At 40.1% G+C, this 16,687-nt stretch overlaps 1 protein-coding gene across 9 annotated transcripts in view; it reads left to right on the top strand.

Annotated features, from left to right (window-relative positions):
• The window catches only part of ST3GAL3 (ST3 beta-galactoside alpha-2,3-sialyltransferase 3), a 175,852-nt gene that overhangs the window by 39,766 nt on the left and 119,399 nt on the right, over positions 1-16,687 (top strand). For 6 of the 9 annotated variants that reach the window (XM_068689688.1, XM_068689689.1, XM_068689687.1 and 3 more), the window contains 3 exons: positions 2,003-2,050; positions 4,068-4,193; positions 11,555-11,597. In XM_068689688.1, coding sequence (XP_068545789.1) covers positions 2,003-2,050; positions 4,068-4,193; positions 11,555-11,597 — 217 coding nt within the window. Of the gene's footprint in view, positions 1-2,002; positions 2,051-4,067; positions 4,194-10,517; positions 10,609-11,554; positions 11,598-16,687 lie in introns of those variants that run through there. The other 3 variants (XM_068689690.1, XM_068689694.1, XM_068689693.1) reach the window with 3 other exon arrangements.

Genomic DNA, 16,687 nt, shown 5'->3' with positions numbered 1-16,687 from the left:
GGTCCTAACATTTCACACCCAGTGGCTGAATGCAAAATATATTGGGGAAAATGAGTGACATTTCAGATTGGCATTAACTACAAAGCAATATTTTATGTTGATAAAAATCTCAACAGTTTTTTACAAGTAGAGCCCCACAGAGATACTTCAGAATTAATTGATGGCAGATGAATTTAACACAGTTAAAAAGAATTAAACCCCTTGCTATTTAGAATAATATAAAGATGTCTGAATTTCACTCCCAAAAGAGGAAATACAGTTGTTAAGTCCAGATGGATTTTTATTTTTATTGGAGTAAGTTTTGAGACTAGTAATCTTTTTTCCCTATTTTTTTAATGTTACTACCACAGTGTTGGATCTGGGACAAAACAGGCCTTTTTTTTTTTTTTTTTTTTTAAATTTAATATTATTTATTGTTTTAAATCCATTTAGATGAATGGTTTTACTGTGTTGATTTTGGAAACCAACACCTTCTTATTGAATTTGTAAGATTTGGGAAATGAGCACAAGGATGAAATACAGTATAGAAAACTCCAGGGGTCTGTCCTATGTCAAATTACTATCAGCTGAATTGGGATAACTGTCAGTGTCTGTGGTTGTCACCTGCCCAAATGCAAGGTGATGCTGTTGGGAGCTTAACCTCCTTCCAGAGTGCTAAATCTGATCGTGATTGTGGTTTTTGCCTTGTGCTGAGGGCTTGCACCAAGGCAGCTGCTGTGATGTTGCAAGTGATGTGATTACACTTGAGGTCTAAATTGCAAAGAGAAACTGAGGAATTCAGTCCATTCATTTAGCTGAAGGTGAGAGGCCGTTCTTCAATTAGTTGCTGTGCCAGTTTAAAGCTTCTCACTGCATAGTTGTTAGTGCTTTCATGGCAGTCTGTTCTTCCCTGTGTTTGCACACTGGCAAGCTGTCTCTGAGTTCTGGGCCCGATTCTGCTCTGGTGGTGGTGGAGTAGAATTCCACGGACTTTCTGCTTTGGTTGGGGATTGGGATAAAAAGGATGGCCAACCAGGTGGCTTACTACCAAAGTAATTATTTTATCTCTAGCAAGAATAAAGCTGGAAGAAAACCAGCACTGAGTGTTGTACCATATGGCAGCTCCACTTGGTGGGGCAGAATATCAAACCATTACTGATAAATCTTGCAAATGGGTTCTAGGCTGTGGAGTGGTATATGAGGAAAACGAATGCTTAATAAAGGAGGCTGAATCATGTGGTGAGCTAGATGCACGCAAGCAATATTTGTTTCTACATGGCCAAATTTGAAGTTGTTTATCTAAAAACTAGGAACTAGAAAGCACAATTGCAGCACAGTTTGTCCCATCGTACGTAACAGTGACTAAAAGTCTCGGTAATTAGCTGGTGAGCAACAGTCGCTATTGTGACCGTGGTAAACAGTGTTGATGTGCTCCCCAGATGGCAAAATAAAAGGGTGTCAAGTAGAGGTTTTACTTCTTGGATATTTCATACACCTGTTGCATTAGGTGAAGGATGTTGATGGCTTGAAATGTGTCTGTGTGAGAGCCACTGGTATGATTGAAGATGTGGAAGACATGCCTTATGGTGAGAATGGCAAGAAGCACAAAGTACTTGGCTTAGCAAGCAGAGTGTCAGGAAGAGCTGATCTTGATAACGAAGTGCCAAAATGGGGACAAAAAGTTCATAATAAATATGGTAAGAAAGAACTGTGAACTCTGCAGTCTAGCAGTGAAAAGCATGTTATGCTTCAGTTTTGGCAAGGTCAACCAAACTCATTTACTTTAGGCATGAAATGAAATTATTTTTAATAAATTATAGCTACTTTGTTGGGTAATGACATCATGATTTGTTGGGTTCTCCAATGCTCCAATACTGGGTGCCCGTTGTCTGGCTGGCTGCTGAAGAAGTTCTTGTGTTTCCTGGTGGAATGGAGCATAAGGAATTACTAAAGTAAAATAACAAATGTTACAGCAATGGTGCTAAGAAAAAGGGGAAAATGAACTTGTACTCTTGTGTTACAGATTCAGTCGTTCTTTCCTTTGACTCCGTTGGACATACGATAGGCTCAGGTACAACCTTGCCTTCTTCTCTCTCTCCCAGCTCGTGACAAGGCCGCTATCTGACGGGGCACGGTAGCCATGTTGGGAGGCAGGTAACCGAGTCAGCCTCTGGGGGAACCAGCTGCCCAGCCACGCTGGATAAAGAAAAGAGCTCCTTTGCTAAGTCTAGTGGAAGCATTAAGGGTCTTAGCACGACACGGGGATTAACACGTGGGACCGCTTCCACCTCCCGGCTAGGAAGATGACCTGGCCGCATTACGTGCGGTCGCGGTGCGGCCTGTTCTCATGCGAAAGGCATTAGGATGATGTCACCCACCAGCTGAGGAGAAACTGCTCCACGCTACTGGGAGAGTTTCTCAGCTAAATAAACAGTTGAGTTATTTGGAGAAAGACAGCAGGAATGGTTCCAGGAAGGAGAAAGCAAAAGGGTTACAGTTCAACAAATAGGGCTGGAAACTTTTATTTGGCAGAGGTCGACCAGCATTATCAAAGCACAGTGCAAATGGTGCCCGACCTTACTTGCTTCGGAACCGAAGCACGACCTTCAATTAAACTGAACCAGAAAAAAAAAAAAAAGAAATCCTTTGTGTGGGAGGTGCTTCATGAAGCCAGTAACTATCCATTTGGCTATCAGGAAAACATAAGCTGTAGCCAAGACACACCATAGTGGGCACCATACTCAATAAAATTTAATTTGCAGTGTATGTATAATGATATGTGAACTGCAAGGGAAAGCTAAGAATTACTTTTTATAACTTTAAACCCCTTAACAATTAAAGGATGTGGGTACTTACTGTCTTGGAGAAAAGAAAATATAACCCTGGGAAAGGTTTCACATTTTATCTTAATTGGTAGCCTTTCCTCTTAGGTTCATAGGAGCAACATGCTGCCTTCCAACATAGCACCTGTCTTCTGCCTGCACACTTTGAAAGAGAGCTTGCTGCCTGACACTAATGGCAAAGCTTGAACACCCAATTCTGGTTTACTAACCCCAGAGCTAGTGGTAGTTAGTTGCTTTCTTTACGATGCCCCAAATGCTTTCTGCTATCCCTGCATCTTGCTTTAAAATCTAATACCTGGAAATTGATCTGGTGTGGGTGCATGGTCTGATCTGGGAGAAATTCAGGGTGCTGAGTGTGGAATGGGTATGGTGTGCTAATGGGGAGAATAGGACCTCTCTTAATTCCCTTCTACTAATTAATATCAATCACAACTGGAGTGTGTCATTGCCTGCTTCCTTCTGCATTGGGTGATGGTTTCTTTAGCCTGCAAAAGTAGGGGGGGAAGTTGCATAGGTATGGAATAGTAAATCTCTGAATAAAATCCAACGCTGTATTTAATCTTGATTAGAGCTGAGCAAGTCTGAATCAGCGTACCTTCACTGGAGTTATGCCGGATTGATACTGGTGCAGTGAAGAACAGAACTTGTCCTGGAATAAAACTTTGAAATATTAACATTTCTTCCATAATACTTCTTTGGCTTCTAACTCATGCAATAACAGTTAACCCTGTGGAGAGCTTCCAGTGCAGGGTATCTATAGAGTTAATCATAAACATTGTTATGATGCTACCAATAGGGTGGTACATTTATTTATGAAAAGTAAGTTCAACTGCTCCATGTTCTGTGGAGTACTGACACCAAGGAGTGTGGGAGACGAGGCTAATGTGAGCCAACAGACTGTCTGGGTCTGCTTTAAAAACACCGGTTTTTGTTCTGCTCATGCATTGCAACCCAGGCTTGGATCGGTTTGGGATAAGGCAGTAAAACTTGATCTCTTGCAAGCCTTTGCACTGCAACTAGATTGAATTTCTTCACTGAAGAAATAAAAAAAAAAACTCTTATTTGAGAAGGGAGGCTCATAAACGTCCCAGAAAGCTGTATGTTTATTGCTTTCATATTTAGTACTTTGCATTCATTGTGCTGGAAACCAGATTGCGCTGAACTGTATCTGCTCTGATATATGTAATAAGATGTGAAGATGTGTGGTGTCTATCCAACTGAGGGGTAGCTTTCCTTGTTGAACAGGAAGGAGAGAGAGAAAAACTGTGGCAATTGTGCTTCCGCAGTCCATCCCATCTCACCTTGCTGCAGACCCAGGAAAAGACAGAACCCAGAAAGAACCAATGGCAGCTCCAGACACAGCCATTCCTAGTAGGTGATGTTTCAGGTTGGGGTAAGGAGGGGCAAAAGGTACATACTGTGAAACATAACAATACTTACACTTTTTTTTATCAGTCAGAATTGAGACAGCTGTGAATAGTAGTCTTGCTGTTAAGTTTTCTTGCTGTTTAAAACTAATACACTGACTTCTATTTGCATACTAATCAGCTTCTAGAATCGCTCTTTTGTAATTGTTACTCCTACCTTGTTGCAGCTTCTGTATTTTTTTTTTGAGTTGGCTGTTGGTACTCATCTTGGTGTTGCCCTTAACTCATTGTGCCATGTGCAAATCTTGGTTTTCAGTGGGGCTGGAAATCTGGCCGTATACTTCTCTGGCTAATTGTACTCTTTAGGTTGCTCTGCGTAAGACTTTCTGAACTCCATGTTCAGGAAAGATCATCTGGCTTCTAAGCCTTAAAGTACCCTTTCACGGAAGATTATTAGCCCAGAGGGCACAACAGTCAAATATGCCCAGAGTGAGACAACTGTCTGAGGCTGATGCTGTGGTCTGGCTTCCCCAAGCCCACATGTTTTTATGATTATCTTCTAGATTGCCCTTTCCCTTGAAAGATAAAGTTTGAGCAGCAGAGATAAGTGCTTGATATGATGTCTAGGCCAATGTTTCAGCCAAAACTGTTTCAGGAAGGATGATTTCCTGCCCTGAACTTGGAAACGTTCAGCAGGACAGAGGCTGTTTGAGTAGACCTAGATTTCATCTGCTTGCAGTAGAGAACAAATGCTCTTTCCCCAGGCCCTAGTTGCTTTGTTCTACTTTGTTGCTAGCAAGTCAGACATTGGACCTTGGAAGTCAGATTTATACCCTCAGTGTTTTAAGACTTCTGCCTCCCATGTCTGAAAGCAAACAATTAAAATTTGTCTTTGCTGAGCCTCATTAGGAAAAAAGTGCATTGAAGGTATAACTTTCCCATCTGCTAATGCACTTGCTGGGAAAACCTTATAATGGGCTTGCACTGTTGTTAGATGTATTTGGTTGCAGTACTGGCAGTACCTGTTGTATTGCAGTCTTGAGAACTACCGAGTCTTCAGCCTGTAGTTGCAACATCTCTGTTCAAGCAACCAAATGTTAGTGAGGCCTTGCTCAAACTGTTTAGAGTATTGTAACTTGCTTCTTGTTTTTATTGCTTTTCTTCTAAATTTCATTCTTGGCCCTTATCAAAATTTTGGGATAACAGTACAGTAATCAGCTGTTAGTTTAAATCTCTGCTTATTTAGGTGTTTGCTGCTAGTAATTTTTTCTGCTAAAGACCTTCCCCTTTTTGATGGGAGAAGCTGATGGAACTACAAAAGAAACTGTCTTTCATCTGTTGAAGATACTCAGATAATCACATTAGGAAGGAGAATAACCCAGAGTCTGTCCTTCTATACAACACCAGAGTGAATTTGGTGACTATTTTGGATCCTCCTGCATTTTGGATGGAGAGTGGCATGGATGGAGGCCAGAATAGGAACACAACTGAAATTGTCAGGCATTAAGTTGGCAGAATAGTGACAGATTTCTAGCATGAGAGAAAAACACTGGTGAGTTGCAGATCACTTGCTGTTCTTTGGCTTTCCCCATGAGAATCTGGTAGCACAGGTGGCTGCAATTGAAAGCCCTGTTGAACTGTTCCAGAAATATCCTTCAATCTGCTCACTTTGGTTTCTAAGTTTAATGGCAATTAACTTAGATAATATGTTAAATAATAGAATTTGTGAGGCTCTGGTGGATGGTCTTGGATCGAGGGAAAACGATTTTAGTTTACCTTTGGAGCTGATATGGTTCTAGTATGTGTTGCCCAGTCTGTTTGTTTTTCTCCACATTGCATTCCTGACTATCACTCTTAATGCTACGTGGTGGTGATGGGAAAGGAGGGGTGGGGAGGTGGGCTTATTATGCTGTATTTTTCTGTATTTGTGTAAGGTAGAGAATAAATAGGAAAGATCTTTTTTTTCTGCTCTTGGTTTTAGTGGCTTTATTGGGGAAAAAAGTTTTTTCCATTTCATTTCTTATTAATGAAGTTCTACTTCATTCGTTATTGCTTTGAGTTGTGGACTGTGGGAGCTGCTTGAGTGCTTGCCAAGGACTGTCATGTATTAGTTGCATAGTCCATACCTGACTCGACCAGTATGTTCAATGTCATCGTCTGTTGTCTTCTCATTTATGCTCTGTTCCTCCAATTGAAAATACAGCTGTGAATGAGTTGAGGTGCTCATGCCAAGAAGTAGTCTAAAGAATACCTTAAAATGGAAGTATTTTAATGGGATTTTCCTCTATCATGTGGCATCTCTGTATCAAGTCAGTACATCCTGTAGGTCAGTAAAAGCCAACATAGATTACTGTTTTGTTAGTATTGTTCTTGACTTTTATTAGGAAATAAGACACAAAATCTAAAATGAGGAATATCTCTGATTCAGTAGGGCAGCATTAACTCCATTAACCACGTGAATACATGGCAGTAAATGAAACAACTGTTTATTTAGGAGAGTTTGCAGTCTGGCTTTTAAACAGATGACTCCCTAGGAAGAGAAAAAGGGCATACATAGTTCATAGGAGGAAATTTTTCATCTTCCAATTGGAGTCTTTCATGGAATTGGCTTAAAGCAGTCCATTGGTTTTCTATCCTTGGAGGCTGCTGAAGTTGTATAATTCCTGACAATTCTTTTAGAAATAAAATCTATATTAAGGTAGCAGAGCCTTTCAAAATGTACTATGCTGGAATGACCTCCTTTGTGTTTTAGTTTTTTTCTTTATTATACCTATTTCGGAGGTAAGATAAGCAGGCAAAAGACCCTTCTGATGGATGACCCATGCAGCACTATCAGCAAGTGATTGCTTATTTGTTCTTCTTGTGCCTGGGGGATGAATAATGTAGTTGCAGTGCCTGGTGAAGGAGACCCCTCTGGTGTATTGCTTTCCTCAGGCTGTAAAGCTGGTCCAGATGTCTTTGGGGCCCCAATAAGAAATTACAGGGGAGAAAAAAAATGAAGGTATAGAGCTGGAAACTACTTCCTCTTGTTATTAAATGTGAGAAAATAAGAAGTATCATCATGAGGTTAGGTGTCACCAGGGTATGCAGGGCTTTGTGACCAGAGACAGATTTCCCCGTTTCCCTGCTTTGAACTCCCAGGTTTGAATTTCACTTGTGCTGATGGTGCTTGGCGTATCTATTTCTGCCAAATAGGGCCATTTTTTGTGAGGTGCAGTATTTAGAAAATAAATAGAGCTTGGTGCAGCAGGTTTGGTATCCTTAGATCAGTTTGCACAGCCTATAAACAGTTTTAATGGTTATGAAATATCAAGTTTTGCTGCTGTTGTTGGGAACTGCTCTATAGTTCCTGGTGTTTTTTGTATTTTTCCTGATTAGAATGTTGTATGATTTTAACTATTTGGGCTGAAACCTACACTGGAAGGTGGGATCATGTTTCAAATTGATATTTTCCAAAAAAATTTAAGCTATTCAGCCTTTTCAATAATAACAAAAATCATCTTAGAGAATATTTTGTTAGCTAATATAGTCTTTTTATTTCTTGTGTTGGTCCTGGTTCTCTAGACCTTGTGCTTTCACATAGGAGTGGTATTGTCAGGGAAGTTCTTTTGCTCCCTATAGAAAAAGAAAGCTTCACTGAGGCTACATTATAAGTCACTGAAAAATCATTTTTTATACATACGATTGGTGATACATGCTTCTAGCACTGGGCTGCAAAGGTTAGGAAACTCTTTGCTGATAATGGTTCTGTGCATTTTTACAGTGCAGGGAAAAGCAGCAGGGATTGGGTTAGTCTAAGACTAAAGGTTCTTCCTGGTGTCATTTGAACAACCTGCAGAAAAAGGCTGTTAAAAATGTATGCAGAAGAGTAAATGGGAGTGAGGGAAAAATGGAACACAGACTTCAGGGGATGGGCACACAGTCTATGCAGAGACAGGGCTGAGGAGCCCAGGGGGGCTCAGTTTTGCCCCTGCTGAACTTGGCCATGCAATATTTTTTTCTATTTTTTTTTCCCCAGCTATTTAATTCTTTCATCAGAAGAGGTTAAAGTGGAAAATCCTAAGGAAAGGATGCAATGTTGTGTGCGTGTTTGTCCAGTACTCACACCCTTGCTCAGTAAACCCAAGCAGTATTTTTTTAACCCTGGAAGAAAACCTTTCCTCCTTCCATTTCAGTTGATCCATTGCACATGACTTTTTTTCATCAATTCTTGTTTTGTGAGTTCTAGTGGAATCGCTTTACATCAGCTGAACTTTTGTAACTGTCCATATGTCTTTACTTTGTCCATGGTAAATGTGGGGCGTTTGACCCTTTTTCATTGCAGGGTAAGTCATTTTACCTGGCCTTTGCTACAGATGAAGAACCCAAATGTGGACAGTGACCGAGGCTTAGTTTGGTTTGAGACCCCAATTCTGCTGAGACCCAACTGCATTGGACAGGATGAAATGTATCGGGGTGGTCTGAGCTGTTCTTGATAAGACTTCTGTCTCCCGAGTATCACACCACTTTCTTTGACAAACACAAACATTTTGCGTAAAACAGCTGCAACTGAATTTTCTGCCTTCCCTCCCGTATTTGCATTATGGGTTAAATGCAGAGAGAACAAGGGCTGCGTGTGGCCCATCCTTTAAAGAAGTTTAAATTAATATTCCAGTTTTGTTGGCAGTTATTTGTACTGCGCTTCTAAATAGGTAGTTGCTAAAGGAGTCGCACTTCAGTCACGGTGCAGTCATTTACAGTGGTCTGGAAGGGTAAAACCAGCATGCCAAGGCAGTTCTTGCATTATTGATTTCAGATTTGAAGCATAAGGGAAAAATTTTGTACATTTTGCTTGCATATAGCTACATGGTTACAGATGCAAAATGCAAATTGAAAACTTGATTGATATTGTGCGCTGTGCCTTATGGCTTTTTGGGTGGTCTGTATGGAGTTTCTAGACATTTGACAATGCATTTCTCACTTGCTGCCTGTTAGGCGGATTTCTCTTGGATGCTTGGGAGAAATTTCCATGTTAATGCCAGCATTGAATTTGGCACAGGGTTTGCATCATTTATAGAAATTGCTATGCTTGGCTGTACTTCTGTTCACATAACCATCATTACATGCTTTGTTATGAAACTGTTGTCAGTTATTAAATTGTTATTCAATGCTGATCTTCCTGGAAATGGAGACATGCGTCTTATTTCTGACCTGAGGAGACCTCTTGATCTTACGGGCATATGATGAAACCTATTTCCAATGTTCATGCATTTCTGTGCCTCTGTACAGTGCCGTACCACTTTGCCAGCTGAGATGTGTAGCTTCCTAGCACAAATGACAAAGTGGTCCTTAGATCTCTTCTTCTGTTACCATTGCTTTTATCCCTTACGGGCTCAGCCGTGTGGGCTGAAAAGGTGAAGTCTTGTTCAGATTCTTGCAGTGAGTTCCTTATTCCATTTATTCATTTTATTTGTTAATTCCAGCCAGCACAGCTGCATAATGCCTTGCCTGGAGACTGGTGGGAAATGCCATTTCTCGGAGTGGTATGAAACCCTGCCAAGCATGATAAAGTCAAAATCAAAATGACAGTGTCACCAATACAGGCTGCTTTGGAGCTCATTACAGCCAAGAATATGGTGTTATCATGAGTAAAAACTTTAAACCTCTAGGAGAAGAGGAGAGTGTGTGACAAACAAGGTAAATCTCATGCAACATTGCAGTGGGGTATGTCAGCTGTGGCCCTTAGTGTTCGGTACACCTGCATTTTCTAGTGCTTTGATTGCAAAGCTCGTAAAAGGCTGAGTTAGTAGAAACCCAGGATGTTGCGCTGGTGATGCATCTCTTATTGCATTTCCTCTCGTTGTGTTTCCTGTTGGGAAGGATGGAACGCTAGCTGGAGCGGGGTAGGGATGACAGCAAGCTGGTCACTGGCTGTATGTGCTTTAAAATAACTAAATATATCTGTTGCCATTTACTCAGCATTGATGTTTTCGGAAGGAGGAAGGGTTAATAAAAACCGAATCCATGATTTTTCCCAGACCTTTCCCTGCATGGTCCTTCATGTAGAAGAAGTAAGGATGGAGAGCAGATAATTTCTTGTGGAAATCAGGAGGAGAGCAGCACATGGGAGCAGCGCAGCTTTCAGCACGCAGGGGTTGGAGGAGGGATGATGCATGGGTGTGCTGCTAACACCGTGTGAGTGGGGAGGGATGGGACGGGGGGTGGCACACTGGGTGCTGGCAGAGAACCGACAGCACGTGCCAAGATCTCGTGCACGCCTTCTTCAGCTTCTGTTAGATAAGTTTATGTGAAAAGTGATTCTTCCCTTGACTCGGGAATGAAACCTCCATGGATATAAAAACCAATGGCACGGTTTGTACTGACCTACCTGGTGCAGTCGTTTTATCTCGGGTACACGTTTAGGCTTTCCTGTTCTGTCGGTAAGTGGTGGCGTGAGGAGCTTGTTTGTGGTCTTGTGTAAAAGTCTGCAGCAGAAATTCATGTGGTGTTTTTGAGGAAGGCAAACTTGATTTCCACTGCACTCTTTCTAAAAGACTATGAGAAATCTTTTGCTTATTGATGGTGTTTTTTTAATACCTGCTGATTGTTGAGCTGTTGGTGGTTTATCCTTTACTTCTGTGTTTGCATTGTTTTTTCTTTTATCACAGTGAGACTCAGCGGTTCTCAGTGTGAGTAGGCCCCTGAGCATAACCCAGTAGGAGCAGGACACTACAGCTGTTAGTTCTTCTTGTGTCTTATGTGAATTCTAAGCGTTTCAATTCTTGTTTCAAGTGTTTGATTCACGATACAACAATGTATTCAAAGATGCTGAATACAAAGCTTCCTGCATATGGTAGTTACAGGAACTAAGTTTTATTTCTTATCTCTGCTCCCTGTTTGAGTCTGTGACAGTGACTTTGCAGTTTCCTATTGAACAGCATCACCTCAACTTGAAGCATTTTGCCCCCCTGAGTGACTCTGGATAAAGGGCTGTTTGATTATGAAGTTGTGGGCTGGAAGAGACAAGGAATTGAGGAAAAACTTTAAAGTTCTACCACATCAGGACCTAGGAGGAATGCTTGTTTTACAGATTATGGACGTTGCTTTGCTTTTTTGATTGCAAAAGTATCTCAGTTAATTCTACTTTTTTATAAGCTAATCATGGCCCACATGCTTCAGTATTTGCTGGACATTCAGAAATGATAGTTTGGGAATACCTTTAAGTAACAATCTGTGATAACAGCTGCTAGCAACTGGAAATTATAATGCAGCTATTTGCAGTTAGAAATAATTACTGCCTTTCTGCTACGTTATAGTTTTGGTGCCTTTTGCAGAGGAGATGCTTGCAGTTTTTATGATATTGTGTCCCTTGCTTTTGTTTTGCAGAATACGACAAACTGGGCTTTCTCCTGAACCTGGACTCAAAATTGTAAGTACAGTCGGACTCATCGTTTCTGTAGTTATGAGTTTATATTGCAAGCAACTTTTTGTCACTTGGCCAGCTGGTTCGTAGGACTACATACTCCTACCTGGGACAGCCAAATCCTGCAGCAACCTGGCAGTTGCTTTACAGTAGGCTTTACTGGCTGGCTTGGATTGTGGTTCATGGGCTTTAATTCCCTAATGACTGATCAAGGGGCTATAAATGTCCACCTGAAGCCATGCTTTTCAGTCTGCTCTAGGTGTCACATCCTAGTTATCCATCTTCCAAACGGGGAGAAGTGCATTACAAATTTGAAGGCAGGAGGAATGCCAATCTGCAATTTACTGGGAGGGTTAAAGTTCCATTTCCACTCTTTTTCTTTGAAAATGGATACTGCTATTTTTGTTTGTAAACTGGAGTGGAAAGAACTTCAGTACAAGGTGGTGACTGTGACTGTTTGCTATGTCAGAAGAACAACAAAGTGTCAAAGGAGGATGGATATTCATCATACTTTTTGCCATAATCGGTCAAGTTGAGACTGAACTTCGTAACACTAGGGGTCACTAGTGACTCTGTTTCTGAGGTCAACAGCCTAGGGGAAACTTTGGCATTAGGAGCAAAAAGACTACTAAAAACCTTCTGCTTCTACTACTTAAAAAGACATTGAAGCAATCCAGTAGCTTTGAGTGACTTGAGGATGCATCCCCCATCCAATGTATCACATTAATTAAAAAAAAATAAATCGGTATTTTTAAGAAGCTTCAATGTACTCATTGGGTGTAACGTTAAGGTTTTGAGTTTAGTCTTGCTGAACAGCTTGTGAACATCCATAATGAAATAAAAAGCCTTACAACTGTGCTGGGGACTGTTGTTCACAGTAAGTGAGAAGATCTCTAGGTAGGAGCTGCTTTTACAGAAGACGGTGAGTATGCAAATCACTGTAGGTGAGTGTATCAGGTGGGATAGTGCTGTAGAAAAACATATATGGAAAAAAAATGGAATACTGATTTTTGTAAAGGATGTGCATCATTCAGTGTGCAAGAAGTATGACAGTTATTGCATGAATGAGGACAGGGTTTCTTTCTGGTAATGTAACGTTCTGTGCTTTATTTGCATACCCATGGTGGCTCTGCAGTTCCAATTTCTATACTAAATTTTCTGTACTGGGACATCCTTGTGATTTAGAGAGCCTTATAGTGCTGTGGATGAGATGATATATCATCTTCAGTTTATACACATAGATGCTAAAGCAGCGAGATTAGTCCAAAATTATGAAGCAGGTAAGTAACTTCTGAATGAACATCTTAGTGCTAGTGAAGAGAGAAATAATTTATTTTTTTTAGTAGTCTGACTTATTTTTTTAACTTACTTAATTTTTGTCATGACTGATGTATTGAAAACACAGCTCACTGACCATCTGCACCCTTTTGATGTACCGACTTTGGATGCCAGCCTGTCTAAACCACTGCTTCAGTCTTGTTCTTCCTATCCTTCCTTCTGTGCTCACTGTCCTTTTGTTTGTTGCTTTTAGCAAGTCTCACTGAGCCTTCCTTCATTTCATACCTGTTACATTTTTTTTTCTCTTCTTTGCTGACTTACCTGTTTGGCTTACACCTCCTTTGGGACACAGCCTGTCAGTTTTTTTACCTGCTGGAGGGCTTCCAAAACCCTAAACACTTCTATGTAAAACTCTCCTTGATAAAAATTCTCCATTATCTTTAATAGAATAATTTTGTTGACTATTCAAAAGATATTTACATAGCACTCTAAAAATGCTTGTTTGCTTTAAAAGCAGACCAGCCACAAGTTTAGCTTCTGGAAAGGCATGAAAAATAAAATCAGCATGATTAAAATAAATACAATGAGGTTAGGTTAAGGTGCAAAGAAAGCAAGTATATCGGTAGGTGAAATCACATGGCTGGCTTTTGTGTGTTTATGTTGTTTTTAACTGCAGTAGTTCTTCATTGGTTCTATTTTTTCCCTTGTTTGTTTATCTTTCCTCTTTGAAAGTAAAGGTAGCACTGCTCTGAGGTGGACCTGCTGACTTGCAGAGTTGCCTTCCAGCCTGAATTATTCTGTGATTTTTTTCAATAACAAGAGTGCTAGAGAAAAGCTGAAAATACCATAAAACATACGAAATAAATGTTGAAAGAAAAATGGGTGTTGGAAGATGAAGCCTAAAGGAATTTGCTGCTGTTCCACAAGTTCACCATGTGGTCAGGATACCAAATGTGTTTTTTAAGTACTTTCTGTGAATTCAGTGGAATTTAATGGTTAAAAATGTGTAGTGCTTTCTGCAGCTCTTAATCAAGATGTTAGTATTGCAGAAGGACTTTCTGGTTAAAAAATCTTGCTCAGAGAGTTAAGAGGGATAATAAGTTCTGTGCTGATGACTTTTTTGGCAGAAATAATTTAATTATGTCTGTTGTGATATAATCGTCCTGGTGGAATTTTGCCATAGATCATAACTTTATAGAGTGCACTTAATTGACAGCGTGTGAGAACGTTGTGTGACTTGAAGCACTTGGGGCAACAATTAGTTTTCTCTTTTTTTTAATCTTTAATCTTTCATTTGTTCGAAATCTGTTCCTGGCTGCGTTACTTAATATCATTTAAGTGAGTGGAGGAGTAACTTTCTACAAAGGCATAGTTGCAATAAAACTTAAGTGCTCTGACACGAATTTTAAATTACATTGTACAGAGGAAAGTATTTGGCAGGAATAAATAGAAATGTATCCATTTGCCTTTGCATCTTTTTTTTTTTTTTTTTACTACTTTATCATACTGTACTTTGTAGGTACCCAAGGCATGTTACTCCTTTTGTTGTGGTTACAGCAATGTAATGATTCTGTTCGCTGGCTCTCTTTGAGTTCATGGAAGTGGCAAGGAAGCCACGTTTTGTTCTCTTTGGAAAGAAAATGTCAGAAATACGTGTGTTCTCTGCGGGAATTTTATGGCTGATACATTCCTTGCTATGGCATTAGGGAGACTGCAGCGGCCAGAATTCTCACCTGGAAGGGGATGGAAAGTTTTTAAGGTACTGCACACGTCTTGTTGCTCTGAGCTTGTCAGAATGTCAAGATGGAAGCTGCTTGCTTTCTGCAGCCTGTGCTTAGGCTAGCTCTTCTCTGGAAAGTCTTTTATCTTCTAAAAATGAAGATGGTACCCAGGTAGGGACTGTTAAAGAACTACAAGATGAACAGAAAGCTGAGGACATCTGCAGGCAGTAAAGTTACTGAATCAGCTGTTCTTCACAGTCCTGAGGAGATTCAGGTCTTGTTTTGACTAGCTTATTGAAAAAGATCTGTTGCAAAAGGAATTTATCTTTGAGTTATGTTTGTACCAACCATAATATTTCCAAAGTTAGAATACCAAAACAAAATATGCCCAAAGTCTGTAAACAGGCTGGTTGCATCAGTTTCTCCCAGGTAAAGCAGTTTCCCAAGCAGCAGAGCTTCATACTATTCCTAAAGCTTTAAGAATAAAATCCAACATTCGCTGGTTATGTAGAGAAGTGTATTTATACAAAAAATACGATACAATTCATAGGTCTTAATCCTTTTAGGGGTGAATAGTTCCTGAACAACTTAAGGCCATCAGTCATGTTAGTGACTCAGCCAGTGGATTACTAGGTGCCACCAAGATTTGCAGTTGCTTTCTAACATCTGTGCTTGGCAAAAGGGTTGCGTGCTTTTATTACTATTAAATATTTATATTGTAGTAATTCTTTGAGGCTGGCCAGGTCCTAGAAATGAGTCTCATTCACTACAGATTCTGAGTCATTCTCAGAGCAGAATCTCTATTTGCATGGAGTGAAAGGAGAGTTCTGCAGGAGGATCAGCGTATGGTCATGTAGTTAATTATAGAGTGTGTCTCAATGCGTATTTGGTGAGGCCCAGATTAATGTTGTGTGGTCCTTTTTAGTTTGTCACTTACTAGCACAAAAGCTCGGTTCAGTTACCATAATGATTACTTGGAGTTACACGTTAGAAGTGCAGATTTGCTTGCCTTGTGCACGTCAGAAGCCCCTTTTTTGTGACAGCCAGTGTGGCTTGGGGGCTGTTGCATTGTCTCCCTTATGCTTCTGTACTTGCTTTCCTTACCTTGCCTGTGTGCCATTTTATGACATGTGAGATGGAAGCTGGTATCTGGTCAAACTGCTACTTCTGCCCTCAATTCAAACTCATCCTTCAAGAGCTATTTTGGAAAATACTTTAGCTGCTGGATCGATGGCGTTATGTTTTTAAACAACAGCCAGGTAAAGGCCTGCCTTGGGTAATGGCTGTTCTCTTTACCTGCTGCCACAATCAACTCTAAACCTTCATGGTAGAATCGCAGCTGATGAATGATGGAGGAGGTGTCCCAGGGTTTACTTTGTCTGGGGAAAAGCAACTCCCTGATTAAGTCTTGCAACTGTTAGGAGATGTGCTTGAGCTTCCTGCCAGCATTTGGAACTGCTGGAAGTAAAATTCTTCACTTAATAAGAGACTGGTATTATAATGTGTTAACTTGAGAGTTTTTTTTATAGGTAGAATCACAAGCAAGAAAATTACTACTTCTTTCAATCAGAAAAAATGACTGAGATCATTATGGTTGACCACAATAACATAACATGAATGTAATTAATACACTGTGTTTATACAAGATATGGTATACATTCTATATAACATAGTCTTCTAGATAATTGAAATATGGAATACTTTTTCCAATTTTTCTCTGTGCTTTGGTAGGCATCTTGTTACATGTTATTACAGCTATTTACATGTTTTTCCAATATTATAAATGCGGGGGATGCAACAAAGATTTTTTGAATAATTGTGATAATTTCAAGATTGTCTTTGAAAATAAAAGACAAAAAAAAAATGAGTCTCTGTAAAAAATAAAATAAATGGAAAGCCAAAAATAATAACTTCACCCTGCAAGCTCAAAAGAAACTTGATCTAGTCTTTGAAAAGACTGTAAAAATGGAGGGAGTTTGGGGCTAGGGAAACACACAGATTGGATTACTTCTGTTTGTTGAAATTTCTTTCCTTCAGAGCTTTAATAATGAAGAACTGAAATGGAGCCCCTTCCCCTCCTTTTGTTTCTGGGGTAGG

Source organism: Anas acuta, chromosome 8, assembly GCF_963932015.1.
Source record: "Anas acuta chromosome 8, bAnaAcu1.1, whole genome shotgun sequence".
NCBI lineage: Eukaryota > Metazoa > Chordata > Aves > Anseriformes > Anatidae > Anas > Anas acuta.
This window is presented reverse-complemented; position numbering and strand designations above follow the sequence as displayed.